Raw genomic sequence first — 25,618 nt, 5'->3', positions numbered from 1 at the left:
TTATTTTATGATATATATTACATTATAACTATACTAAAAAGAAATAGAAGGAAAAGTTCTCAGAAGGCTAGCTAAGCTAAGAATAGAAAAGGAATGAATAACAAAGGGCTGTGTCCCAGCAGAGAGGGAGACCCAGCTCTGCTATGAGTGGTCAGTAAATCCAAACATCCACCTGAGACCAATCACGGATCCACCTGTTGCATTCCACAGCAGCAGATAACCATTGTTTACATTTGGTTGCTGAAACTTCTCAGCTTCAGCAGGAAAAATCCTAATAAAAGGATTTTAATGAAAAGATGTCTGTGACACCTTTCCTTAGGATTTTCTCCTCCTGAGAAGCTGAGAGGCCTCGGGAACAAAATGTAAACAATGATTATCTGCTGCTGAGGAATGCAACAAGTGGATCTGTGACTGGCCCATGTTGGATGTGTATAATTAATGGCCAATCACAGTCAGCTGGCTCAGACAGAGTCTGAGCCACAAACCTTTGTTATTCATTCTTTTGCTTTCTATTCTTAGCTTAGCTGGCCTTCTGAGGTGAAACCTTTTCTTCTATTCTTTTAGTACAGTTTTAATGTACTATATATCATAAAATAATAAATCAAGCCTTTTGAAATACAGAGTCAGATCTACATCCCTTCCCTCATCCTAAGACCCCTGTGAACACCATCACAGGACAGCACCACCTGCCTGGGCAAAGGGGCTGAAATGGCCAGCAAAGCCCTGCAGGGCCTGTCCCCAGCAAGGGGAAGCCTGGAGGGGCCCTTCCTGCCCTCCCCAAAGCCTGTCCCCTGTCCCCAGCAAGGGACCAGCCCACCCAGCCTGGAGGAGCCCTTCCTCCCCCTCCAAAGCTTGTCCCCAAGAAGGGACCAGTCCAGCCACCCTGGAGGGGCCCTCGCTGCCCCCTGGTCAGGCAGGCTCTGGCTGGACCTGTCCTTGGTGCCCCAGGACAGGAGAGGATGTGTTTTCAGTGTCTCTGTGGTTTCCATGGGAGCAGACTCCCGTGGCCAGCCCATGGTGATTTCCTCCCCCAGCAGGTTCAGACCTCTCAGCTCTTCCCTTCCTGAGCTGCACAACCATTCAGGCTGGAAAAGACCTCCAAGGTCATGGACTCCAACCTGTGACTGATCACCACCTTGTCAGCTAAACTGAGTGCCACATCCAGTCATTTCCTGACCACCTTTAAGGGTGGGCGCTCCACCACTGCCTGGGCAGCCCTTCCAATGCCTGGCAACCCTTTCAGTGAAGAGATTTTCCCAAATATCCAATTTAAAACTCTGCTGATGCTACTTGAGGCTGTTCCCTCTCATCCTGTCTCTGTTCCCTGGGAGCAGAGCCTGATCCCCCCAGCTGTCCCCTCCTGTCAGCTGTGCAGAGCCACAGGGATCCCCTGAGCCTCCTTTTCTCCAGGCTGAGCCCCTTCCCAGCTCTGTGTCCTTCTCTGGACATGCTCCAGCCCCTCAAGGTCTCTCTTGTGAGGGGTCCAGAACTGGGCACAGCCCTGCAGATGAGGAGCTGCTGCTTCATGGTGCACTGCTGCCATGGGGTGGGACAGCTGAGGTCAGGCTGGCAGGACAAGGTGACAGAGCTCACCTGGGCTGTTGTGAAACCCGTCACAGGCTGAGGTGAAGAGGGAATGCTCAATTGCTGCCTTTCCTGCTGCCCTTCATGTTCCCAGTGTGATGTTTTTGAGCTCAGTCCCACCCTGCTGGGCAGGGAACAAGGTGCTCTCCTCTCTGACCTCCTTCCCAAGGCTCCTGGCCGAGGGCTGGGGGACAGCAGGCTCCTCCCTGGAGGGGGAGTGCCTGCTTTTGCCTCTGTCAAGGTCAGGACTGAAGCACTCCGGATGGTATTTTGTGTTCAGACTCAGGTGTTTATTATTTCTTACCTGTATCACAGACTTACAAGGCATAGGTTCTGTAGTATTTCACTAACAAGGTACAAAATGGCTGAATGTCCTTCTCTACAAGGGAGGGAGATTTGCTGAGATGGAAAACAACTCTCAAAGCTGAGGAGGATAAAGCCCTGGTGCAGGTGGTGGTGCAGGAGAGGAGTTATGGAATCCCAGAGTGGTCTGGGTTGGAAGGGACCCTAAAGCTCATCTTGTCCCACCCTGTCCAGCCTGGCCTTGGGCACTGACAGAGATCCAGGGGCAGCCACAGCTGCTCTGGGCACCCTGTGCCAGGGCCTGCCCACCCTCACAAGGAAGAATTTCTTCCCAACATCTGATCTAAATCTCTAGTTTGGAATGGTTCCCTCTTGTCCGGTCACTCCCTCTCCATGTAAAAAGTGTCTCTCTCTCTCTATTTCCAGTGCCCTTAGGCCCTGGCAGGGGCTCTGAACTCTCCCTGGAGCCTTCTCCTGTCCAGAGCAGAGGGGAGCCTGTCCCAGAGCAGAGGGGCTCCAGCCCTGAGGCCCTGGGTGAGGAGCCTTGTCCCACTGTCCTCTCCAGCACAGAGTGCTCAAGGCTCACTGGGATGGATGGATGGATGGATGGATGGATGGATGGATGGATGGATGGATGGATGGATGGATGGATGGATGGATGGATGGATGGATGGATGGATGGATGGATGGCCAAGCTCCAGAGCAGGCTGCAGGCTGCAGAGCCCCAAAGCAGGCTGCAGGGGCCCAGGGCAGGCTGTGAGCCCCATCCTGCCCGGGGTGAGTCAGCTCTGGTGATTCAGCTCGGGCCAGCCCCCCTGCTGCAGTGGGAGGAGCCACCGGAGTTGTTTTCCCTCCCTCATCTCAGCAGCGGTTCCTGAGCCTGCCTGAGGTACAGCAGCTCTGAGCTGGGAGATGTGCTCTGCCTGCCAAGGGAGCTCCAGCACATCTGGGACAGCTGGAAATCCCAGACTGGTTTGGGCTGGAGGGACCTTGAAGCCCATCCTGTTCCACACCCTGCCATGGCAGGGACACCTCCCAGTGTCCCAGGCTGCTCCAGCCCCATCCAGCCTGGCCTTGGGCACTGCCAGGGATGCAGCAGCAGCCACAGCTGCTCTGGGCACCCTGTGCCAGGGCCCGCCCACCCTCCAGGGAGGAATTTCTTCCCAGTACCCCATCTGACCCTGCCCTCTGGCAGTGGGATGTGGTGGTGTTCACAGGGGTCTCAGGATGAGAGAAGAGATGAGAATCTTGACTCCATGTATCAGAAGGCTGATTTATTATTTTTTGATATATATTATATTAAAAGAAAATTATATAATAAAGCTTCACTAAAGAATAGAAGAAATTATTTCATCAGAAGGGTAGCAAGGAATAGAAAGGAATGGAATGATAATGAAATCTTGTGACTGACCAGAGAATCTGAGACAGCTGGGCTGTGATTGGCCATTAATTAAAACCAACCACATGAGGCCAATCACAAATGCACCTGTTGCATTCCACAGCAGCAGATAATCATTGTTTACATTTGGTTTCTGAGGCCTCTCAGCTTCTCAGGAGGAAAAATCCGAGCAAAAGGATTTTTCATAAAATATGTCTGTGACAGTGGGAAGCCAGTCCCTCGTGTCCTCTCACTCCATCCCTTGTCCCCATCCCTCTCCAGCTCTCCTGGAGCCCCTCCACGCACTGCAAAGGGCTCCATGCTCTGCCCAGAACCTTCTTTTTTTCCAGGCTGAAATCCATTCAAATCCATTCACCAACCCAAGCACTTCAAAAATCTTACTTGGGCATCTTTCCATGTCCTCTCTGGGCTCAGATGCCCTCACCTGGAGCCACAGGAACTGCCCACAGGTTCAGTCCTCTCAGGGCTTGGCCCAGCTCGGTGCTGCAGCTCACAGTGGGCTCAGAGGCTGTTGTGCACCCCCAGTGCATGGCCAGGCTGGTGCTCCCAGCCTCTGCCTTCCTTCTGCAGGATTCTGCAGAGCAGGTGCCCTGTGCCAAGCTGAATCCTGGTCGGGGGGGGGGGGGGGGGGGGGGGGGTTGGTTGCATTTTGCAAGTCACTGAGGGGTTCTCAGCCTGGCTGTTTGTGCTGTCTGAGTGCTTGGATACCAAAGGATTCTCCTCAGCTTTGTGGGGACACAAATGCTGCTGCTGTGCCTTTGTACAGGAGTGAGACTGGGGAAATGTTTCCTTAGCAGAATAGAGGCAAAGCCAGGTAAGAAAGGTTGTTCCAGGCTGGACCTCTTGCCATCCATCTCTGCCAGGGCTGCTGTGAGCCGGCTCAAGGGGGATGTCTGGCCATGGTCCTTCCCTGGTTGCTATTCCTGGCTCTTGTTCAATCTCCTTTGACACCCTTTTAGTCCTTTTGTGTATCTGTGAGATGCTTCAGAGGATGGAAATTTCCAAGTTCCAGTTTCCCTGCAGCAGCTGGAAGCAGCTAAGCCACACGTGCTGCAGGACTCAGAGTTTCAAACCCTCAGGGTCAGGGTGGGGGCTCTGGGGACTTCGGTGCTTTGGGGTTTGTGCAGGAGGGGCACGGTGTGGTGGTGATGCTGCATTAATGGGGATAAACCCCCCCATTATAAATACACCCTGCCCTGCAAACAGACAGGGACAGCAGCTGGGCAGGGCTGGGCACTGCTCAGACACAGCCAGGAGGGTGTTAGAGGGTGTTATGGAGGAGGGAATGGCAGTGACGCCACGGGGTGTGGGCACTTCCCACCTGCAGCAGCACTGGGGCTGAGGGGTCCCACTCCTGGGGATGGTGGAGGGCTGGGAGCATGTGGGGCCCGTGGAGGTGGGCATGGGGCAGCTCCACTCTGCTCCTCCAGGCTTGGTGGCATGGCCTGGCCCTCCCTGTCCCCTCCATGGAGGGTGGGCAGGGCTGGGCATCTCTCTGTGCCCCCGAGGATTACCCTGCACAAGGAGCTGCTGGGGAAGGGGGTTCTGCCCCAAATAGGGACCTGCCAGGGTCTGGGTCCAGCACAGCTGCTGGGGTAGCTTTGCTGTTTTGGTTGCATTTTGCAAGTCACTGAGGGGTTCTCAGCCTGGCTGTTTGTGCTGTCTGAGTGCTTGGATACCAAAGGATTCTCCTCAGCTTTGTGGGGACACAAATGCTGCTGCTGTACCTTTGTACAGGAGTGAGACTGGGGAAATGTTTCCTTAGCAGAATAGAGGCAAAGCCAGGTAAGAAAGGTTGTTCCAGGCTGGACCTCTTGCCATCCATCTCTGCCAGGGCTGCTGTGGGGATGTCTGGCCATGGTCCTTCCCTGCGTGCTGGTCCTGTCTCAGCTCCTGGGAGCTTTGTTTCAGTGAAAGCCCCGGGGCTTATGGGAGCTGTACAAGATAAACTGGGGAACACAAGGATGGGTGTCACTGAGCCTGGCTGTGTGGGAGGCCCTGGAGGCTCCCTGGAGCAGTGGGACACCTCTGTCCCACAGGACCTGGGGCATGTCCTGCCTCTGGGGCAGGGGGAGGTGACAGGAGCCCGGCGTGGGCAGCACTGGGGGGTTCCCTGCAGGGCAGCACTGAGGTGCCTCCTCCTCTGCACCTGTGTCCCCTCTGTGTCCCTCTGTCCCAGGGTGTCCCCTATAAGGAGGGTCAGAGCTACTGAAGGAGCCCTTGTGCTGCTTCCCACCCTGCTGCAGCCCCGAGCTCACTCGCTCTCCCTTCTCCCCACTCTGATCCCTCTGGCATCCCTTCCCTTAAAAACATTTCTCTCTTATCTTTGATAATTGCCTGTGAGGCCTGGGCACCCCTGAGGCCTCTGAGCTGCCCTTGCCTTGGCAAAAGCTGAAAATCCTGAAAATCCTCTTTCTTCCCATGCCTGGGCTCCCCCAGAGGGGCTGTGTCCTTCCTGCAGCTCCTGGGCTCCCTGTGCCAAGGTACCAGGGGATGGTTCCATGCACAGCAGAGGTTCCTCATCTGCCCTACAGATTCTCCTTGGAGCTGTGGGTGCTGCCCAAAGACCGCCTGCTCCCTGCTGTTCCTGTCCTGCTGCATCCCAGAGTCAGTGTCCCTGTCCCTGTTCCTCAGTGTGGTGTGGAATCCTGCCATGGACAGGGGCCTGTGTTGCACATGTTTGTGTTATTTAGTCCAATTTGGAGACACTGGGGTTTTTCAGGGTCCTAGTCCTGTGCCAGTCTGTCAGTGGTGGCAATGGGGCTGAGCAGCCACAGGGTCCCTCTGTGTGACACACCTGGCTGGGAGAGGGGCAGAGGAGAGGAACCCAAGGGAAGCCTGCCCTGGTGGCTGCAGATGCTCAGAAAGTGTGAATCAGGCATCCCAGCAATGGGGAACTGGGCTGAACCCCGCAAATACTCAAAGAGCAGCCCCTCCAGTGAGTGCTCTGAGGGAGGAGCTGAGGACAGAGCTGAGCAGACACTGACAGGGACGAGGGTCCAAAGGGGGTGTCTGGGGAAAAGACTGCTGTGGGTGTGGGCCAGCTGTGCCATGCCAGAGCTCCTGGCCTCCCAAACCCTCCCTTCCCCTGCTCAGCCTGTGAGGGCAGCAGGACAGTGTGGGGACAGTGTCTGCCTGTGGCTGGCTGGGACTGGGTGACTGAGAGTGCCTCTGCTGGCTGGAGGTTACAGGGAATGAGGAGCCCTCACTTGCATTTAAGCTCTCAAGGGGTGATGGGGCCTGAAATGGCAACTGGGTATGGCAGGAGGCTGCTCCCAAATGCCCACCCCCAGCTGGGTATGGGATCAGACTGCTCCCAAATGCTCACCCCCAGCTGGGTATGGGATCAGGCTGCTCCCAAATGCCCACCCCCAGCTGGGTATGGGATCAGGCTGCTCCCAAATGCCCACCCCCAGCTGGGTATGGGATCAGGCTGCTCCCAAATGCCCACCCCCAGCTGGGTATGGGAACAGGCTGCTCCCAAATGCCCATCCCCAGTTGTGTGAGGTACAGGGGGTGCCTTGATGTGACTGAGCCCCACATGTCGGGGCTGGGTCGGCTCAGGGAGGGGACACAGGGAGGACAGTCCTTTCCCCCAGCATGAAGCCAGTGCAGAAGCTCTTGGCCAGTCTGGTCCTCAGAGGGAGAGCCATGGTGCCCCTGGGCACAAGGGCCAGCCCCCAGCACGGGGGGCTAACCCTAATGCCCCCCCAGGGCCAGGGAAGGGGGGCCTGAGCTGCACCAGCCCTTTTTCTGCTGGGGTGCAGGGCAGTGGGGCAGCCCCTTCCACAGTGCCCCCACACTTCCCTCCTTCCCTGAGGGCATGTCCAGTAGGGATGTGCCCAGGGCTGGTTCAGGGCAGGTTTTTCAGTTGATTTTTCAGCCTTTCCAGCACAGCTTGGCCATCCCTCCCCTTCCTCCACCCCAGCTTTATTGCTACCCAATTAATGAGGAACATGTTGGTGCTTGAAGTCAGAGGCTCTATCAGCAGCTCTGCCTTCCCCCAGCTTCCCAAATGCCTCCAAAGGAGGGCTGGCAGCTCTGCCAGGGTGAGGGGCAGGGCTGGCACTGATGCCCTCCGCCCCCACAGCATCCTCTGCTGGGATCTAAGGGCTTCTGGGCCTCTGAACTGAAACCAAAGCCCAGCTCAGCCTTGAGCTGTGTCCCACTGTGGTCTGAGGGAGCTGGCTCTGCTTCTGCTTGAGGCACCAAATCGTGCTCCAGGTGGCAGTGGGGGATGCAGCAATGCCCTGCTGTGCCATATGGGATCACAGGGATGTGAGGAAAAGGTGCCATGGGGTCAGAGGGGCAAGGGGGACTCTCCAGCAGCACTGCCTGTGCAGGAGCTCAGCTCAGTGCTTGCTTGGGGGGCACTTCTGGAGCAAGGGGAGCACCTGTGGGACCCCCAAACTGCTCCTTCCCCCAGGAGGCACCTTGGGGGTCTCACCAGTCAGGAACCCCTGAGCCTGGAAAGGAATTTCATGTGTCAGGTCCAACCCTTATCCCTGCACTGCCAAGGCCACCACTCAGGCATGTCCCCAAATCTGAGTGTCCTTTAAATTCCCCCAGGAATGGTGACTCCACCACTGCCCTGGGTGGCCTGTGCCAGTGCCAGACCACCCTTTCCAAGATTTTTGGAGCCCAGAGGAGTTTCCACAGGCCCCTCTGCAGTTAGTGGGTAGTGGATGCAGTGTGTGTCCCTTTCTCTGGGTCCATCATTGCTTCCTGCCAGGGATGGAGGGAAGGTCCCTGCTGTCCCTGTTTTCCCCAGAATTCCCTGTTTTCCCCAGGATGGAGGGAAGGTCCCTCCTGTCCCTGTTTTCCCCTGGATACCTGATGGAGCCTGCAGGGACTCTGTTCAGCTGTGGGTGACCCCAGCCCTGAGCAGTGCTGAGCAGCCAAGAACTGGTCACCCCCAGCCCCAAGCCCCAGTGGTTGCAGCCTCCAGGAGGGCTGGGAAGGGGAGGTTTAGGGCTGGCAGTGCCATCGGGGGTGCTGAGGCTGCCTTGGCACGGTGGGTGCTCCCAGGGGGGCTGCAGGCTCTGGGGGAGCTGCAGGCCCCACTGCAGGCCTGCCTGAATTGTGGGGATTGCACTGCTGAGGTTTGGGTTAGAGTGCAGGTCAGGCAAGGATTCTGGAGTGTGAGTTTGCTGGTAGCTGTGGGATTCCTGGCTCTCCCTGGCTGCAGGCTGCTGTGTTTCACAATGGGACCCCTGGGCTGTCCCAGTTCAGTGGCTCAGGAATGCCTGTGAAGGTGTCCAACCTCAGGGAGGGCTGTGGGGGCTGGAACCCCTTCCCTGCCCATCTGCTTCCCCCAGGGCTGATGTTCATGACTGGGGAACAGTCCATGAGCATCCCAACCCACGGGTACCACTTGGGGAGCTGGTCCTGGTGAGCAGCTGGGCACTCTGGGGTTCTGCATCCAGCGTGGTCACCCACACAGTGAGTGCCTGTACCCCACAGCCAGAGCCTGACGGGGTCTCCATGACTTGTGCTTTGTCCCCTTGTGTTCCTGCTGGCTCAGCATGCCCAGGGCTCCCATCAGCGTGTGCCCAAACTGGCGGGTCCTGCCCACACCTGGCCAGGACCCCCCAGCCCCTGCCTGCCCCCCGGACCCCGCCGTGTCCCTGCCCGTGCTCTGGCTGTCCCCCTGCCAGCAGGAGCTGTCCCTGTGCCCGGCGGGGTCAGTGCAAGGCTGCAGGGAGCCCCTGCCGAGGGTCCGTGCCGTGTTTGCTCCGCGGGGCTGTCCCTGCCAGGGGACCGTGCCCTGGGGACAGGGATGCGCCGGTGTCACCCTGGGCAGGGCCGGTGAAGAGGAGCCTCTGTTCAGCCGCCGGCCCAGCCTGGGTGTGGATGGCAGCGCAGGGTTCGCTGCCCCGGGCCCCATGGCAGGGCTGGCAGGGCAGGACGGTGCCAGGTTACCTTGGCATGGAGATGAGCAGCCGAGCTCTGCTGCCCTGCCGGGCGTGCGCAGGGAGGATCCCGGCGGGAGTGCCCGGCCCGGGATGAGTCAGGCGTTTGCGGGGCCGGGGGCGATGGGGGCGGCACCGGCACCCGGGGACACGCCCGGGAGGGTAGCCCCGCTCCCATCCCATCCCATCCCGTGCCGGCTGCGGCAGCAGCGCACATCCATCCATCCATCCATCCATCCTTCCATCCTTCCTTCCTTCCATCCGTCACCGCGCGGGGCGTGGGAAGAGGCGGCTCTGCAGAAGGCGCTGCCTCGGCCGCAGCGCCCGCCCGGCGGGATGAGCCGAGCCGGGCTGAGCCGAGCCGAGCCGGAGCCATGGGCAGCTGGCACCCAGGTAGGGCCCCCCGGGCACGGCGCGATGCTCGGCCCCGCTGTGCTGCCGCTGCCCCGGGCTCAGCCAGCGGGGGCTGCCTGGGGAGGATGGGGAGGATGCGGCTCCTGGAGCCCGGGGACCATGGGGGCGCTTGGACTTGATCTCAGAGGTCTTTCCCAAACTTGCTTCTAGGATTCCATGACGAGGCACTTTTACAGCTCGGGGCACTGCAATCTCTGCCCCTGCCAGTCCCCCGTGAGGAGATCAGGGTTCAGTCTCCAGGAGCAGGGGATCCCCTGTGTTTCTGATCCCCCCCTTCACAACAAACAGCTCATATGATCCTCTGGCCCTGCTGCAGAGCAGCACAGGAGAACTCTCAGGCTACACTGCGGAGTTCTTTGGGGATTTGTGTGTCCCGTGCCAGGGGGGTGAGGTCCCAGGGATGGCACTGGGGCCCGGGGGTGGCACTGGGGCTCAGGGTGCTGTGTGCTGTCAGGGCTTTGGGGCTGCTTTCCTTATTTGCTGTTTCTATGGAGGATTCCCAGGACTCCCTGCCGGGCTCCCTCAGGTTTACAGGATGGCTGCACAGCACTGCCTGTGCCCCTGTCCCCTGTGCCCTGTGCCCAGCTCAGCCCTGTGCCCAGCTCAGCCCTGCCCGGTCGGGGTGCTGGGTGCCACAGCCCCGGGGAGCATCTCGGTTCTGCCCGGCCCCTGGCCCGTTCCCTGCAGCCACTGCCACCCCCGCAGGGTGCCCCCCATGTCCGTGTGTCTGTGTGGCACCATCTGTCCCCAGTGTGACCCCACAATGTGATGGGGCTTTGCTGCCACCATCAGCCCCACTCGGAGGGGTGGGAGAGGAGGTCACTGGGTTGTCACCCACCCCTGTGCTCCCCACCCGAGCTGGAGCCCCCTTTGAGCGCTCAGCCGTGGAGAGCCGCCCTGCAGCCGGCAGTGACTGGGCACGGAGGGGGAGCAGCCTGCAGGGAGGGAAGGGAAGGCTCTGCCAGAGCAGCGCTGCAGCGCCTGGAGCTGCGAGATGCTGGGAAAGTGCTGGGGCAAAGCAGCTGGGAAATCCACACTCCAGCTTGAAGGGGAAGGAGGAGGAAAACACCAAGGGGAGGAGGAGCAGGCAGGGAGATGATGGGAGGAGATTCCAGGCATGACAAGCAGGTCTGCCTGTGATCCTGCTGAGGCTTCCTTTGCAGTCACCGTTCCCACGTGCCTGTTTCTGTAGCCTGGGCTCCATCCGGCTCCAGCCCTGTCCCCTGAGGGAGCATCCCCGGCCCTGGGCTCCAGCTGCAGCTGCATCGAGCCAGCCCTTGATGGAAACTGGGCCTGTGCTGAAAGCTCACCCTTGCTGGAAACCAGGCATGGGACACCAGGGCCTGTGGGTGCCAGGAGGAGCCCTTTGGGCACTGCCTGCACAGAGCAGGCTCTGGGGGTCTGTGCCCACTGCCTCCAACAGCCTCAGCACGGGATTTGCTCCAGTGGGACAGCCATGGGCAAGGCTGGGTGCTGGGAGGGCTGGTGCCCACAGGGGTGGGGTCCTGCTCCTGCTGTAGGAAGTATTTAGAAAGAAATAACTTTAGTACTCCATCAAGTTCACTGCACATGTGTAAACCTCTTTAACAGGTTTGTAACAGCAGATATTTCAGTGGAATTGTCCCTTTGGCAGCACTCTGGCAACTGTGTCCTTTCTGAACCCATGGCCTGCACTCTGGGGTCTGTGCTGGGACAGCAGGAGCTGAATTTGCACAGGGAAGGTGCTGTGGGATGGGCAGGGCTCCATGGCTGCTGCTCCCTGTCTGTGGTGTGCTGCCCCCTCCCATCAGGGACAGCTCCTGCCCATGGCACAGAGCTGCTCCCAGGGCAGCATCTCCCTCTGCAGCTCTCGAGGGCCATGGGGATGCCATGGGGTAACAGAGGGACAGGGGGCTGGGACAGGTGTCACTGTGAGGGTGCTCAGGTCCCTGCAGGGCCTGCAGGTGCCCCCAGGGTGCTGAGCATCCCCAGCTGGGCACAGAGGGTGCTCATGCGGGTGCTCATGTGGGCCTTGGTGTCCCTCTCCCACAGCCCCGGGTGCAGGTGAGTGCAGGTGACCAGGCTGCCATGGAGGGTGGCAGTGTCCCACAGCAGGTGCCACTGTCCCCAGGGGCTTGGTGCTGACCCTGGGCTGCAGCAGCACTGGGGTGAGTGGCAGTGCTGGAGGAGCCCTGGCCTTCCCCCTCAGCCCCAGGGCGGGCTGGGAACAGCTCCTGAATGTACCCCTTGTGGCTGTGCCCGGGAGCATGGCAGTGCCAGCGTGGTCCCTCCGTCAGGGCTGTGCAGCTGCAGGGCTCAGCTGCAGCGGGGCCGTGCCTGCAGCCACTTCCCCTGCCAGCCCTGGCTCCCTCCAACAGCTCCTGGCCCCAGCAATGATCCTGTGGAGGGAGCAGAGCCTCCCCAGCACGGCTGCAAGGCCAGAGACTGAGGGATTCCCTGCCCTGGGAGCAGGGACATGGTCCCTGGGGGTTTGCCAGGCTCCTTTAGCAGAGCCCTGCCACCCTGGCACTGCTGTGCCATGCTCTCCCTGGCTTCAGATGGAAGGCAGTCCCTGGGATCAGGTTCCTGGCGCACCATCAGAAGGTTGGAACTGGAGCTTAAGATGCAGAAGTGAGATGGGATGAATTCCCAGCTTACTACACTTAAAAAACCCCTCATTTCCTCAGGGATCACTTCGGGGAAAAAGTAGTTTGGAAGAAAGTTGAGAAATGCCAAGTGAAAAACTCAGCATGTTTTTGGCCCAAAGTGATGCGTTGTCATTTTAAAGATTTCACGTTGATTAAAAATTCACACACTGAGATCCAAGCAGAAGTGCTTGGGAATGATCCACACAGGGACCAGGCCTTGGAGTGAGCAACTGCTTGAATTTGCAGTGGAAAAAAGCAGCTCTGTTTCCTCTGTGGAAAAAACAAACCAGCAGTGACCTCTGGAAGCTCCTGGTGGCCTTGGCTGAGTGTGGGGTCTGTCAGGAGGAGCTGAGGCTGCTCAGGGCGGGTTGTCTGGCCTGTCATGGCCAGGAGAACGTGGCTGTGGCACAAGGGGTGACATGCTGGGCCCTGGCTGTGAGCTGAGGCCCCTTGGTGAGCACGCAAGCACGGGAGGGGAGCGTTCCCGGGATCTCCTGGCTGCGGATCCGGCGGAAGGCGTAGGCTTGACTCCCTGTCTTCTCCATCACCTCCTCTCTGTTCCCTCCACCCCCAGAGCCAGTTTTAGTCATTTTGTTGGGAAGGTTTCACATCTTCCCACGGCTGAGGACACCTGAAGGGCAGCAGTGGGACAGGAGCTGTGGTGTGGGATGGGTTTCTTTGTGAGTCTCAGTGACAGTGAGCTGAGCCTGAGCTGTGGATCCAGATCTGCCAGGGATGGGGCACCCAGAGGGTCCTGGGCAGGCTGGGGGAGCTCACATGAACCTCATGGAGCTCAGCCAGGCCAAGGGCAAGGTCCTGCACCTGGGTCAGCCCCAGCACCAGCACAGGCTGGGAATGGCTGTGTGGGGAGCAGCCCTGGGACAAGGACTTGGGGGTGCTGCTGGTGACAAACTGGATGTGACCCGGCCATGGGCACTGGCAGCCCAGGAACCAACCCTGCCCTGGGCTGACCACAGCGTGGGCAGAGGTCAGGGGGGATTCTGCCCCTCTGCCCACCCAGGTGAGACCCCACCTGCAGAGCTGCCCCAGCCCTGGGGACCCAGCATCAGAAGGATGTGGAGCTGCTGCAGTGAGTCCAGGAGAGGCCACAAAGATGCTCCAAGGGCTGGAGCCCTCTGCTCTGGGACAGGCTGGCAGAGCTGGGGTGCTCATCTGCAGGAGAGGAGGCTCCAGGGAGACCTTGAGCCCCTCCCAGGGCCTGAAGGGGCTCCAGGAGGGCTGGAGAGGGACTGGGGACACAGGATGGAGGGACAGGACACAGGGAATGGCTTCCCACTCCCAGCGGGCAGGGTCAGATGGGATACTGGGGAGAAGATTTTCCCTGTGAGGGTGGGCAGGCCCTGGCACAGGGTGCCCAGAGCAGCTGTGGCTGCCCCTGGATCCCTGGAGGTGTCCCAGGCCAGGCTGGGCAGGGCTTGGAGCACCCTAGGATAGTGGAAGGTGTCCCTCCCACAGCAGGGTTTGGAACTGGAACAGGATCTGCAGGCATTACTCAGGGCTGCAGGTGTGGCTGCTCTCTGGGCAGGGTGGGTGATGTGACCACAGGGTCACAGATGCTCCAAGTGAGCCACCTTGTGCAGCCATAGCCCTTGGACTCGGGGATGATCCCAGCAGGTGCTGCTCAACTGGATACAGCCTGGTGGAGAGTGGGTGATGGTCCAAAGGGTGCTCCATGACCTGTGGAGTATGGACCCTCCCAGGACACCCTGCTAGCCCATGCTCTGTTGGCATAAAGCATATCAAAACCATAAAGGTTCCAAAACCACACTGCTGAGCATCCCAGCATGGAAAGTGCCTTCCCCTCCCTGTTCCTGGCCCTGGGTTTGTTTTTCAGGCAGCTGGGGCTGGAGGCAGGAATCCACAGGGTCCCAGGCTGGCCGTGGGAACCCAGCATGCTGCTGGGGTGGCCGGAGGGGAGCAGAGCAGCCAGCCCGGATGTGAGAGCTGTGCACTGTCCGTGTCTGCCATTTCCTGTGTCACTGCAGCCCTCCCTGACTCACAGCCTGCCTGTTCCTCCCACTCCTAGAAAACAGCAAGGCAAGGCTCCAGCCGGTGCAGGGGTGTGGGAGCAGGGGGTCAGAGCAGCTCTGCACGACCAGGTGCATCCCTGGCCATGGTGGGTCCCTGTCACCGATGTCCCTCCCCACTGCTGCTCTTATCCTCCAGCTCAGAGTATGAAATCCCGGTCCTGTGCTGCTGCCACCAGCCCTTTGCAAAGCCAGCTCTTGGCAGAGACAGGGATTGAGATCTGGCAGTGGATCTGTGCAGGGACAGGGATCTGGGCTCTGGCAGTGGATCTGTGCATGGACAGGAATCTGGCAGTGGATCTGTGAGTGGACAGGGATCTGGGATCTGGCAGTGGATCTGTGCAGGGACAGGGATCTGGGATCTGGCAGTGGATCTGTGAGTGGACAGGGATCTGGGATATGGCAGTGGATCTGTGCATGGACAGGGATCTGGGATCTGGCATGGATCTGTGGATGGACGGGGATCTGGGCTCTGGCAGTGGATCTGTGCAGGGACAGAGCTCTGGCAGTGGATCTGTGCAGGGACAGGGACAGGGCTCTGGCAGTGGATCCGTGTGAGGCAGAGATGGGCGCATCCCAAGCCTGTCCCAGCCTCCCCCGAGCAGCCAGGGCATCCCAGCCGGCTGCCCGGGCAGCATGCCCCGGCCCCGGGTGACACCTGCTGTCTCTCTCCGGTGCCGGTGGCAGCGCGGTGACCGGCGGTCATGACAACGGAGACAGGCCCGGGCTCTGAGGTGAGGAACGCGCAGGAGGACGCTCCGCAGCAGCAGCTGGAGGCGGCCGCCCAGGGCCCCACGGCCGCGCCCAGCCCCGCCGGCCGCGACACCGACCCCAATGAGAAGCTCGGGGCACAGCCGGACACCCGAAACCTGGAGCCGGTGAGTGGCTGTCGGCCGGGGAACGCGGGAGGGGACGGGCAGAGCAGCACGGGAGGGGCCGTGCCGCCGCTCGCTGCCGGCCGTGGTGCCGCGAGGCGGGCCCGGCGCTCGGGGGCAGCCCCAGAGGAGCCCCTGAGGCGGGCCCGGCCGGGCTGTGCCGCTGCCCCCGCTGCCCGCGCGGCTCCTGCAGGCAGCACCGGCAGCCCGGGCACGGGTGATGGTGAGGCCGGTGGTGTGCCCGGGCTGGGAATGGCCCTGCCGGCCCGCCATGGCTGTGGGCAGGGGTGCCGTGTCCCCACTGAGCTCCCCGGCCCGGCTGGAAGCCCCAGCTGCAGCCGCTGTTGGCTGTGGGGCTGTGGGGAGCTGAGTGCTGCCCTGGTGGTTGGGCAGGGAGATTGGGGTGCCGAACTGACCCCTGGTGTCCGTTTTCCAGGGAGCTGGGCTGTGCTGGCACTGTGGGTTGGTGGAACTGGCCTTGGCTGGGCACTGTCCATCAGCAGCTGCCCCTCTCTGCTGTGCAGAGCCTTCCCCCTCTGCCCCTGTGTCCCTTGGCAGTGGTTCCAGGTAAGGTAACTCTCTGTGTGTCCCTGCTCCAGGGCACAGACATGGAGGACAAGGACTACAGCGAGACCGACGGGCTCTCTGACAAAACAACTCCCAGCAAGACCCAGAAGTCACCCCAGAAAACCACCAAGAAAGTGAAGAGTGCCCTGTGCAGGGTGACCCTGCTCGATGCGTCCGAATATGAGTGCGAGGTGGAGGTGAGTCCCAGACTTGGGGGCCTGTGCGGGCACCAAGGAGGGGACACTGCTGGGACCCTGCCCAGTCCAGAGGGTCCTGAGGGAAAGGACTCTTCCTAGGACAGCTTTGTAGTACCTCTATCCTAGAGAAAAACACACGCAGAAATAGCCATTGAAGTTGAAATTTCAAAATTAGTTAAAAGTCTGGAAAGAAAGACCCTTGCAGGGGATATCAGCCCAGTGAAACCAAATTTGGCAGCTACTCATAAGAAAAAAGAGTGTCTAAGTCAGAAGCTTAATGGCTGGGGATAGAGCTCTGCCTGGCAGTTCGGGCACCTGGCCGTGGCTGCAGGGTGGGACAGAGGGGACACACATGGCAGTGTCTGCAGGGTGGGAGGGAGGCAACTCATGCCTGTTGGTGGCTGCAGGATGGGACAGAGGGGACACACACACCTGGCGGTGGCTGCACCAAGGGTGCTTGCCATCACTCCACATGCTCCTGGTGGCTCTTGTTATGCTGTGCTGGGGGATCCAGCCACCACTGCCACCAGGAGCCCATCCCTGCAGCTCTGGGACACCCTTTGGCCCCACTTTAGGGACACACAGGTGATCCTGGGGCTGCAAGGCTGGGATGTGCTGCAGCCCATGCTGGGTGAGAGGATGTTCTGATGGTCACCTGGAGGGTGTCCAGGAGCCCAAGGGACCAGCTGACATCAGCCTGTCCATGTCTCTGACAGAAACATGCCCGAGGCCAGGTGCTCTTTGACTTGGTGTGCGAGCACCTCAACCTCCTGGAGAAGGACTACTTTGGCCTCACCTTCTGCGATTCAGACAGCCAGAAGGTGAGCATGGGGGGGTTCCTCTGCAGCCCCCCCATCCAAAGTTGGGACCCCCCTGACCTGCTGTCTCCTCATTGCAGAACTGGCTGGACCCCTCCAAAGAGATCAAGAAGCAGATCCGCAGTAAGTGCCTGGGGAGGGTCCATCCTCCTCAGCCCTGGGATGTCCCATGGGGCTCCTGGATGGCTCAGTGTGGCTGTCCTGTGGCAGGTCACCTCCCCTTTGGCCACTGGCCTGGGGACAAGGACACTGTTGCTCATTCAGCTGTTTGTTACCCACCTCTTCTCTTACTCATGACAGGCGAGGGGGCAAAGGACTCTGCCACTGGAGAGCTGTCTGACACTTGGTGCCACCCTGGGCACCACCTGGCCCATGCAAGGGGGACAGGGATGTTGGGGAGAGTGGGGATCCTTGCTGGGACAGGTCCTGGGGTGCATTTGCCATGGTATTGCCTTGCTAGGATGGCAGAAGAGCTGTTGCCCAAGGTGTCACCTTCTGGGACACAGGAGGCTTTTGCAGGGACACTGAGCTTGTGGCTCCTGCAGTTGTGATGCTTTGCTGTCCCCAGCTCTCTGGGGAGGATTCCCCAGAAGCTGTGCTGGAGTCCCAAGGGCTGTGCCCCTGGCAGCCTCTGGAGCCCCCTTGTCCCTGCCCTGTGCAAGGCTTGGAGGGAGCAGCAGGATCCTCTGTGGGCACACAGATGCTCCTGTGCCATGTGTGCAGCCTCTTGGGTGCTGTCCTGAACTGCTCTCTCCCCTCCCCAGGTGGGCCCTGGAACTTTGCCTTCACTGTGAAGTTCTACCCTCCAGACCCTGCCCAGCTCACAGAGGACATCACCAGGTGAGGAGAAAGGGCCTCCTTCCCAGGGAGTGCCAGCCTGCTCCAGAGAGCACCAGATTCTTTCTCAGGGAGCCCCAGCCTGCTGTGGGGGCACCAGATTCCTACCCAGGGAGTCCCAGCCTGCTGTGGGGTTCACAATTCTCCTTCCCAGGGAGTCCCAGCCTGCTCCAGAGGGCACCAGATTCATTCCCAGGGAGCCCCAGCCTGCTGTGGGGTGCACAATTCTCCTTCCAGGCGAGCCCCAGCCTGCCCTGGGGGCACCAGCTTGGTTCCTGGGTGCCCTGCCCCGCTCTGACTGCCTGCCCCCCTGCAGATACTACCTGTGCCTGCAGCTCCGTGCCGACATCATCACAGGCCGCCTGCCCTGCTCCTTTGTCACCCACGCCCTGCTGGGCTCCTACGCCGTGCAGGCCGAGCTGGGGGACCACGACACCGAGGAGCACGTGGGCAACTACGTCAGCGAGCTGCGCTTCGCCCCCAACCAGACGCGCGAGCTGGAGGAGCGCATCATGGAGCTGCACAAGACCTACCGGTGAGCCCCAGGAGGGGACAGCACGGGCAGGACAGCTGCCCCACGGCCCTGGGGCACCCAGCTACGTGTCCCCCTCTGTGTCTCCCTGCAGGGGAATGACCCCCGGAGAAGCAGAGATCCATTTCCTGGAGAACGCCAAGAAGCTCTCCATGTACGGGGTGGACCTGCACCATGCCAAGGTACGGGGCTGCCAGAGCGCTGCCGCTTCCCAGCCTGCTCCTGCCCACCTTCCTCCCACAGGGAAGGCTCCTGGCGTGGCTTTGGGTGGCACCAGAGAAGCTCCAGAGATCAGACTCCACCAGCCTGGGGTTCACTGTTCCCTCTGCCAGCCAGGCCCCCGCAGCACTCTGCAGGAGGGATGTGGCCCTGCTGGCCAGGCTGGCTCTTGCCAAGCTGCTGACCTGTCCCCTCCTGTCCCCTTGTCTCCTGCAGGACTCAGAGGGCATCGACATCATGCTGGGCGTCTGTGCCAACGGCCTCCTCATCTACAGGGACCGGCTGCGCATCAACCGCTTCGCCTGGCCCAAGATCCTCAAGATTTCCTACAAGAGGAGCAACTTCTACATCAAGATCCGCCCGGGGGAGGTGGGTGTCAGGTGCTGGTGCAGCCCCTGGGTACCTGTCCTGAGGGATTGGAGCTGATGGTGAGGATTTCCTCACCTGGCTCTGGCCTCTGCTCCAAGGATGCCACATTTGTGACCATACTGGCCAAGAGAGCACATTTCCTGTGGCATGGATTTTCTTTCATGTTGTCTTGTGACTTCAACAGCTGAGGGACCCCAGGATCCCATTGCTGACAGACATCATGACCCTGCTGGTACAGGGAGCTTGCCCAGGAATGGGGGTTAAGGGCCATTTTTGTCACATCTTCACAAGGTTTTTTCATTCATTTTCAGACTTTATTTCCACTCATTTATGGTGGGAAAATGCATTTCTGCCTATGTGTTCCAGCAGGCTGGAGGGCAAGGACAGCACACCTGGGAGTGATGCCCTCAGATCAAAACAGCTGTAAAAGCTTTTTGTTTCTTGAGGGAATTTCTCTTGCACCGAAAAGCTGTTTACAGCTGAGGAGAGTGCTTAGCCCAGAGATGTGGGGGCTATCACTCTGCTGGGCATGGACCATCCCAGCATGAATTTGAAGAAGATTTTTGAGGGTCTTTTGCATGGTCACCGCTCCTGCCAGGGGAACCTGAGGACCTTGGCAAGGTCCTGGCATGTCCCCTGGGGCAGGATGTGTCTGTAACAGCCTCTCTCTGTCTCCCCCTAGTACGAACAGTTTGAGAGCACCATTGGCTTCAAGCTGCCCAACCACCGCTCAGCCAAGAGGCTCTGGAAGGTCTGCATAGAGCATCACACCTTCTTCAGGTGAGGCACCTTCCCTCAGCCTTCTCCAGGCCTCTTTTCCCGGAGGCAGACACATTCCTGCTTCTGCTGCAGTGGGTACACGTGGGGGAGCAGTGCCCGGGGGCCTGACTGGGGCTCGCTGACACCGTCCCACCCCTGTGACCCCCAGGCTGGTGTCCCCAGAGCCACCCCCCAAGGGTTTCCTGGTGATGGGCTCCAAGTTTCGGTACAGCGGGCGCACGCAGGCGCAGACGCGCCAGGCCAGCGCCCTCATCGACCGGCCCGCGCCCTTCTTCGAGCGCTCCTCCAGCAAACGCTACACCATGTCCCGCAGCCTGGACGGAGGTACAGGGCACACGGGGACACTGCGCCTCTGGCACCAACAGGGGACGCTGCCCGGCCTCGCTGGGCTGGCTCACAGCACCGTCGGGCTTCCTTCTGGAGGCTGTCCCCAGCCTCATCCCCGTGGCACAGGGGCTGTCCCCACCCCTAGGGGTAGCTCAGACTGCATGAACAGGGGGACGTGGCAGGGCTGGGGTCGGGCAGCTCAGGGACACATCACCCCCTCCCCTGTGACCTGGGACCCCTGGAACCACCTGCCCCAGGTGTGAGCTGGCAGGGCAGGGGGCTGGGGCAGGAGCAGGGTGGCAGGGCTGGGGCAGGAGAAGGGTGGCAGGGCTGGGGCAGGGGCAGGAGCAGGGTGGCAGGGCAGGGGCAGGAGCAGGGTGGCAGGGCAGGGGGCTGGGGCAGGAGCAGGGTGGCAGGGCTGGGACAGGAGCAGGGTGGCAGGGCAGGGGCAGGAGCAGGGTGGCAGGGCAGGGGCAGAAGCAGGGGCAGGGTGGCAGGGCTGGGGCTGGGGCAGGAGCAGGGTGGCAGGGCTGCAGTGACCCAGCTGGAGGGGCAGGGAGCAGGGACAGGAGCAGGGTGGCAGGGCAGGGAGCAGGGGCAGGGAGCAGGGACAGGAGCAGGGTGGCAGGGCTGCAGTGACTCAGCTGGCAGAGCTGGCAGGGGCAGGAGCAGGGGGCCGGGACAGGAGCAGGGTGGCAGGGCTGCAGTGACCTGTCTGTTCCCCATGGGCAGAGTTCTCTCGCCCAGCCTCTGTCAGCGAGAACCACGATGCCGGGCCTGAGGGGGAGAAGCAGGATGAGGACGGTGAGTTTGGCAGCAGGAGACGCTCTGAGACGGAGGATGAGGAGGTGACCACCCCGACAAAGATCAAGGAGCTGAAGGTACAGCCGAGGTGGGCAAAAGAGGGTGGGGGTGGAGGGGTAGGCAGGCAGGGCCTGGGCACAGGCAGCAGGGCTGGGCTGCAGGCAGGAAGGGTCACCTCAGGGCAGGGTCCCTGCAGCCCTGTGGGTGTCACCTGTGCCCCAGGCTGGTGGGGCCCTGGGGATGTGACTCTTGGCCCCACCAGTGGAAGTGGAGCTGTCACAGGGGTTCAGATTAACTTGGATTCCCCAGAGCCCTCCAGGTGGTCTCAAGGTTCATCTCCAGGCAGGGCTGGACCTGGGAGCAGCCAGGTTCTGGGACAGGGATGGGGACAGGCTGAGCACATCAGTGCCCACTACTGCCTAGCACAGCCCAGCCCCTCCTACCCTGGTCCCTGTGCTGTCCCAGCCCATTTCAGCCCCATGCTGGGAGGGGAGGGGGGTCCCTACCAGCCTGTCTACTTAACTGTGGTGTTTGTGACAAGTGCCCTCAACTGACCCTGCTGGTTACTTTTAACCCTCTCTTTGCTGCCAGCCGGAGCACGAAACAACCCCCAGGCACAAGCAGGAGGTATTCTCTCTCTGGAGTATCTTAGTCCTCATTGGTGCATCATATTGTCCATCCTTCCCAAAACAAGTCCGTCTGTCCCCCTATTTACTGGAATACAAGATGCACCGGGCCGGGGGTTGGGTGCTGGAGGAGCCCGAGGAACAGACAGCTGGGCATCAGCTGTGGCATCTTCTATCCCACTAAGTAAGGTGGTCCTGATCGTGCCTGTGAGCAAGAGCCCTCCCAAGGGCAGGAGAGGCCCTGGCCCGTTGGGATGACTTGGCTTCTGCTCGTGTTCCTGACCCTGCCATGTCCTCACCTTGTGTCTCCTCTCCTGTGGAGCTGGTCCCATCCTCCTGCTGGCACCCGACCCACGCTCTGCTCCTGCCTGACCCAAAGTGCCTCAACCCCCTGCCCAGCTCTCCTGCAGCCCCCGGAGAGCTGGGCTGGGGCTCCCCAAGCACTGTGGCTGCCATCCCACCCCACAGGGGCCAAGAGGCTCTCAGCTGCCTGGGGGGCCAGCACTCACACCAGCCCTGTGCCTGCCCACCCTGAGGGGGCCTGAGCAGAGAAGGAGGCTGAACCCTCCCTGCACAAATTGTGCCTGTGATGGCCCCGTCAGGAACGATTCATCCTGGCCTCAAATCCAGGGGTGCTCCCCGGGGGATCCCCTCTGTGAGCAGAGATCCCAGCTGGAGCTGCCAATGGGAGCAAGCACTGCCAGGGGATGGGGTTGGCACCGCCGGCGGCACGCCCAGGCTCCCTGTGCAGCCCCAGCAGGGTGGGCACTGCTCCGACCCCGCCCAGGCTCCCTGTGCAGCCCCAGCGGGGTGGGCACTGCCCCCACCCCGCCCAGGCTCCCTGTGCAGCCCCAGCGGGGTGGGCACTGCCCCGACCCTGCCCGCCTCATCGCTTGCCCCCTGCATGTGCATGTGCTACGCCCAGCCCAGAGGTGAGCACACCTGAGCCCCCCTCAGCTCGGGCATGCGGGGCCAGGCCGGGACTTTCCTGAGCGCTGCTGAGCCCTCTGGTCTGGAAAATTCAGTGGGGCTTTTGCTGGGACTCTCATGGGTCTCTGCTGTGTTGCCCAGAAGGTGCTGGGGAGGTGTTTGGGGGCCTCCTTTTGAACCTGAGGAGAGCTTTGGGTTTGGGTTGGAGGCAGAAGCCGGGTTCCTCCTGGTTTGCCCACCTCTGTGGCAGGATGAGGGGGCACCGCGACGCCGTGCCCTGACACTGACCCCTCTCTTCTCCCTGAGCACTCTGAGCTGTCCTCTCTCCACAGCAGATCAGACTCACCCCACCCTGGGCTGATCCACAGGGATCCAGTCTTGGATCCATGCTGGACATCCCGGCCCAGCCCTGGACCTCCAGCCCTTTGTCAGAGCCTGCTCTGGGGGAGCTCTGCTGGAAGTTCCTTTGTGAGAGAGCCTGGGCTCCCTTGTGCCTGGCACCAGCCAACAGCAGAGGCTGCTGGTGTTTCCAGCAGGGCCCCATTCCTTGCTGGTCCCAAAGGAGAGGCAGCTCTCCCCTCCAGGAAGCTTTAGCATGTCCCCAGCCAGGAGGACACAGAGCCCTGGAGATGCCACCAGACCATGCTGTGCCCTTCACCTGCTACCCACATTCTGCTGCTGCCTGCAGTGAAGGAGCTGCTCCCTGTCCTACAGTGGGACCTGCAGACCATGGTGCTCCATTCTGCTCCTCATTTGGCTCCTGAGCCCCTCAATTCCAGCCCAGTGTGACACCAGCCCTCCCAGTGCCCGTGCTCATCCCTTTGGACTGGGCTGCTGCTTTAACCATCTCCCTTTTCCTCTCTCCTTCCCAAGTTTTTAGACAAGCCAGAGGACGTTTTGCTGAAGCACCAAGCCAGCATCAATGAGCTGAAGCGGACCCTGAAGGAGCCCAACAGCAAACTGGTTCACAGGGACCGGGACAGGAGGCTGCCTTCCTCACCAGCCTCTTCCTCACCCAAGCACGAGGATGAAACACCAAAGGGAACCCCTGAAAAGGCCACTGAGGTTTGTTCTGCTGCTTCTCTTCCAGAGAGGATCAGGATCTGTTGGGGAGCAGTCCTTCAGCTCCTGTGCTGCCCTGTGCATGCTGGGGACAGGGATGTTGTTTCTATGTTTTTGAACCATTTTTACTGCTGGTGGAGGGGTCTCCCTGGGCACTGCAGGAGACTGAGCAGCCCTTGTCTGGAGGAGTTTGGGGGCTACCAGAGAGGTGGGCTGTGGCTCTGGTGGCCCATGGGGTGGGGTTTTGCTTGCTCTTCTCAGGAGCAGCCTGTGGGGCAGGGCCAGTGCAGCTCCTGCCCAGGGCTGTCCCCAGCAGGGCAGGACCAGGCTCCTGTGCAGGGGTGCCCTGTGGTGCTCTCAGCAGTGGAACCTGGGTGGTGGGAGGAGGTGGAAGATGGGTGGTGCCGTGCTGGATCCCACAGCCACATCCTCCCTTCTGGGCATTGTGCACACTGGCTTTGCACTGGGACCAGGGGGGCAACAGGAGAGTGCTGGAGTGGGGTGCCAGGACAGAGCCCCCGTGCTGGAGGGGTGTGGATGTGGCACAGCTCTGTGGCCTGGGTCCCTGCTGGGCTCAGTGCAGGCAGCATGTGACAGGAGTGTCCCCCTGCCAGCCTGGATGCCCTGTCCCTGCCAGGGACCTTCCCTGCCTGCTGTCCCTCGGTGTGTGCTGTGCCCGCAGCAGGGGACATGGCTCCAGGAGGGTGGGTGCCACCCGTGGGGCTGCTCTGCCCTGGCTGCCCCTGTCATGGAGAGGCCATGGGCTCTGTGGGGAGTTTGGGATGTGCCTGTGTTCCCAGTGGGCCCCAGCACTGCCTGGAGATGGGGGCTGCAGGGGGGGCTGTGGCCCCTCACAGTGCTCAGAGGAAGGGGGGCTTTCCCCCACATTGCTTTTACCATGGAATATATCAGGTGCAGAGATGTGATTGGAGCATCTAGAGCTGGCACAGCTGTGACCTCTGTCCATCTATCTATCCATCCTTCCATCCATTCATCCATCAGCTCACCCACCTGCTCACCCTTTGTTCCTTCATTCCTTCTCAAATTCTCCCTTTCTCTCTCTCTCTCTCTCTCTCTCTCTCTCTCTCTCTCTCTTTGTCTCTGTCTCTCTGTCTCTGTCTCCCTCTCTCTCTCCCTGTGGGTGCTGGGGTTTCCGTGCTGGCACAGACGATGGAAGAGGACACCTTAGAGGATTTTGCATCTGAGCATGGAGCTTCCCTAAGCATGGAGTCTTTCACACAGAAAAGCCTTGTCTCCTCTCCTGAGGTTGTCACCATCCCCTTTCTTCCCCACCTCTCACTCCCACCATGGGGGTCCCCAGCCTGCCAAGGGGTCTTGTGCCCTCTGCGCAGAGCTGCCCATGGCTGGGTGCCCTCTCTGGTGATAGGCAGGACCCTCCCAGGACAGGGCTGTTGGTGGGACCTCTCCCCTGGCTGTTCCTGCAGGGCTCTGTGTTCCTGGAGAGAGTTCCCAGTGCTGGAGCTCAGTACTGAGGGTCCCAAGGCAGGGGTGACCTGATGGCCTGGACACCTGGGTGGCTGCTCCAGCAGCCTCGGGCTGTCCTGGCTGCAGCTGGGGTTCCCTAGGCCCAGGCACCCTGACAAAGGGCACCCTTGGAGCCATGCCTGTGCACATCATGCTCCATCAGTGTGAGGGCTGTGACCTCCCAGCACCACCTGTGTGTGGGTTTAGGGGACAGCCAGGAGTGGTGCCTTCACTGAGCAAAAGCAGCCTGGGGTTTGAGCCTTGGTTCTGGCATGGTTGGCCCCAGGGATGTGCAATGCTGGGACACTTGTCCTGCCTGAGCACCCCAGGGGAGGCAGAGGGGTGGGGGACAGGCTGGGCACACTCTTGCTCGATGTGGATGTCCCTTAGACCATGCAGAGTCACTAGCATGGGCAGGAGCCTGAACCTGGGCTGGCTGAAGCAATCCCCAGGAGGCAGGATGGGGGTCAGGGAGGGCTGGGGCACAGCCTGGGCTTCAGCAAGGATATGGCACCTTCAACAGAGCAGCAGCATCTCCTGGTCCATGCTGGCACCCTCCCCATTCCAGGATTTGGGAGCTGGAGGACAGAAACAGCAGGTGTGAGGTGCACACACACATCTCCTGAGTCAGTCTTGCCCTCGGTGTGCCCAGCCTGAGCTGGGGTGCAGGTGCTGAGGTGCCTCACCAGTGGTTTCTCTACAGGCATCTGTGACTGAGACAGCCCTGACATGTCCCCATGTGTCCCCACAGGCCAGAGCCTGAGGTCTCCCTGAGAGAGTCATGGCCCCAAGGGGGTGATGGCACAAGGACAGCACATCTGCAGAGCCTGGAGCTCTCATCGCTGCCAGGACGTCCCCTGGTGCCCATGGGGTTGGGTGGTCTGTCACTTCAGCCCTCTGGCC

The 25,618-nt window shown here is 60.7% G+C and overlaps 1 protein-coding gene across 5 annotated transcripts in view; it reads left to right on the top strand.

The window, feature by feature from the left end:
- EPB41L1 (erythrocyte membrane protein band 4.1 like 1) overlaps nt 1–25,618 on the top strand; it is a 63,828-nt gene that overhangs the window by 20,779 nt on the left and 17,431 nt on the right. For 4 of the 5 annotated variants that reach the window (XM_058815002.1, XM_058815000.1, XM_058814999.1 and 1 more), the window contains exons 3-16: nt 14,975–15,165; nt 15,762–15,926; nt 16,643–16,747; nt 16,825–16,867; nt 17,509–17,584; nt 17,898–18,116; nt 18,208–18,295; nt 18,549–18,701; nt 19,384–19,481; nt 19,630–19,805; nt 20,541–20,689; nt 21,204–21,239; nt 23,042–23,233; nt 24,398–24,496. In XM_058815002.1, coding sequence (XP_058670985.1) covers nt 14,992–15,165; nt 15,762–15,926; nt 16,643–16,747; nt 16,825–16,867; nt 17,509–17,584; nt 17,898–18,116; nt 18,208–18,295; nt 18,549–18,701; nt 19,384–19,481; nt 19,630–19,805; nt 20,541–20,689; nt 21,204–21,239; nt 23,042–23,233; nt 24,398–24,496 — 1,773 coding nt within the window. In that variant the 5' untranslated portion in view covers nt 14,975–14,991. The remainder of the gene's footprint in view (nt 1–14,974; nt 15,166–15,761; nt 15,927–16,642; nt 16,748–16,824; nt 16,868–17,508; nt 17,585–17,897; nt 18,117–18,207; nt 18,296–18,548; nt 18,702–19,383; nt 19,482–19,629; nt 19,806–20,540; nt 20,690–21,203; nt 21,240–23,041; nt 23,234–24,397; nt 24,497–25,618) is intronic. The other variant, XM_058815001.1, reaches the window with a different exon arrangement.

The sequence above is a fragment of the Ammospiza caudacuta genome, chromosome 15 (assembly GCF_027887145.1).
Source record: "Ammospiza caudacuta isolate bAmmCau1 chromosome 15, bAmmCau1.pri, whole genome shotgun sequence".
Taxonomy (NCBI): domain Eukaryota; kingdom Metazoa; phylum Chordata; class Aves; order Passeriformes; family Passerellidae; genus Ammospiza; species Ammospiza caudacuta.
Note: the sequence above shows the minus strand (reverse complement) of the source record. Positions and strands in the feature narration are given on the sequence as shown.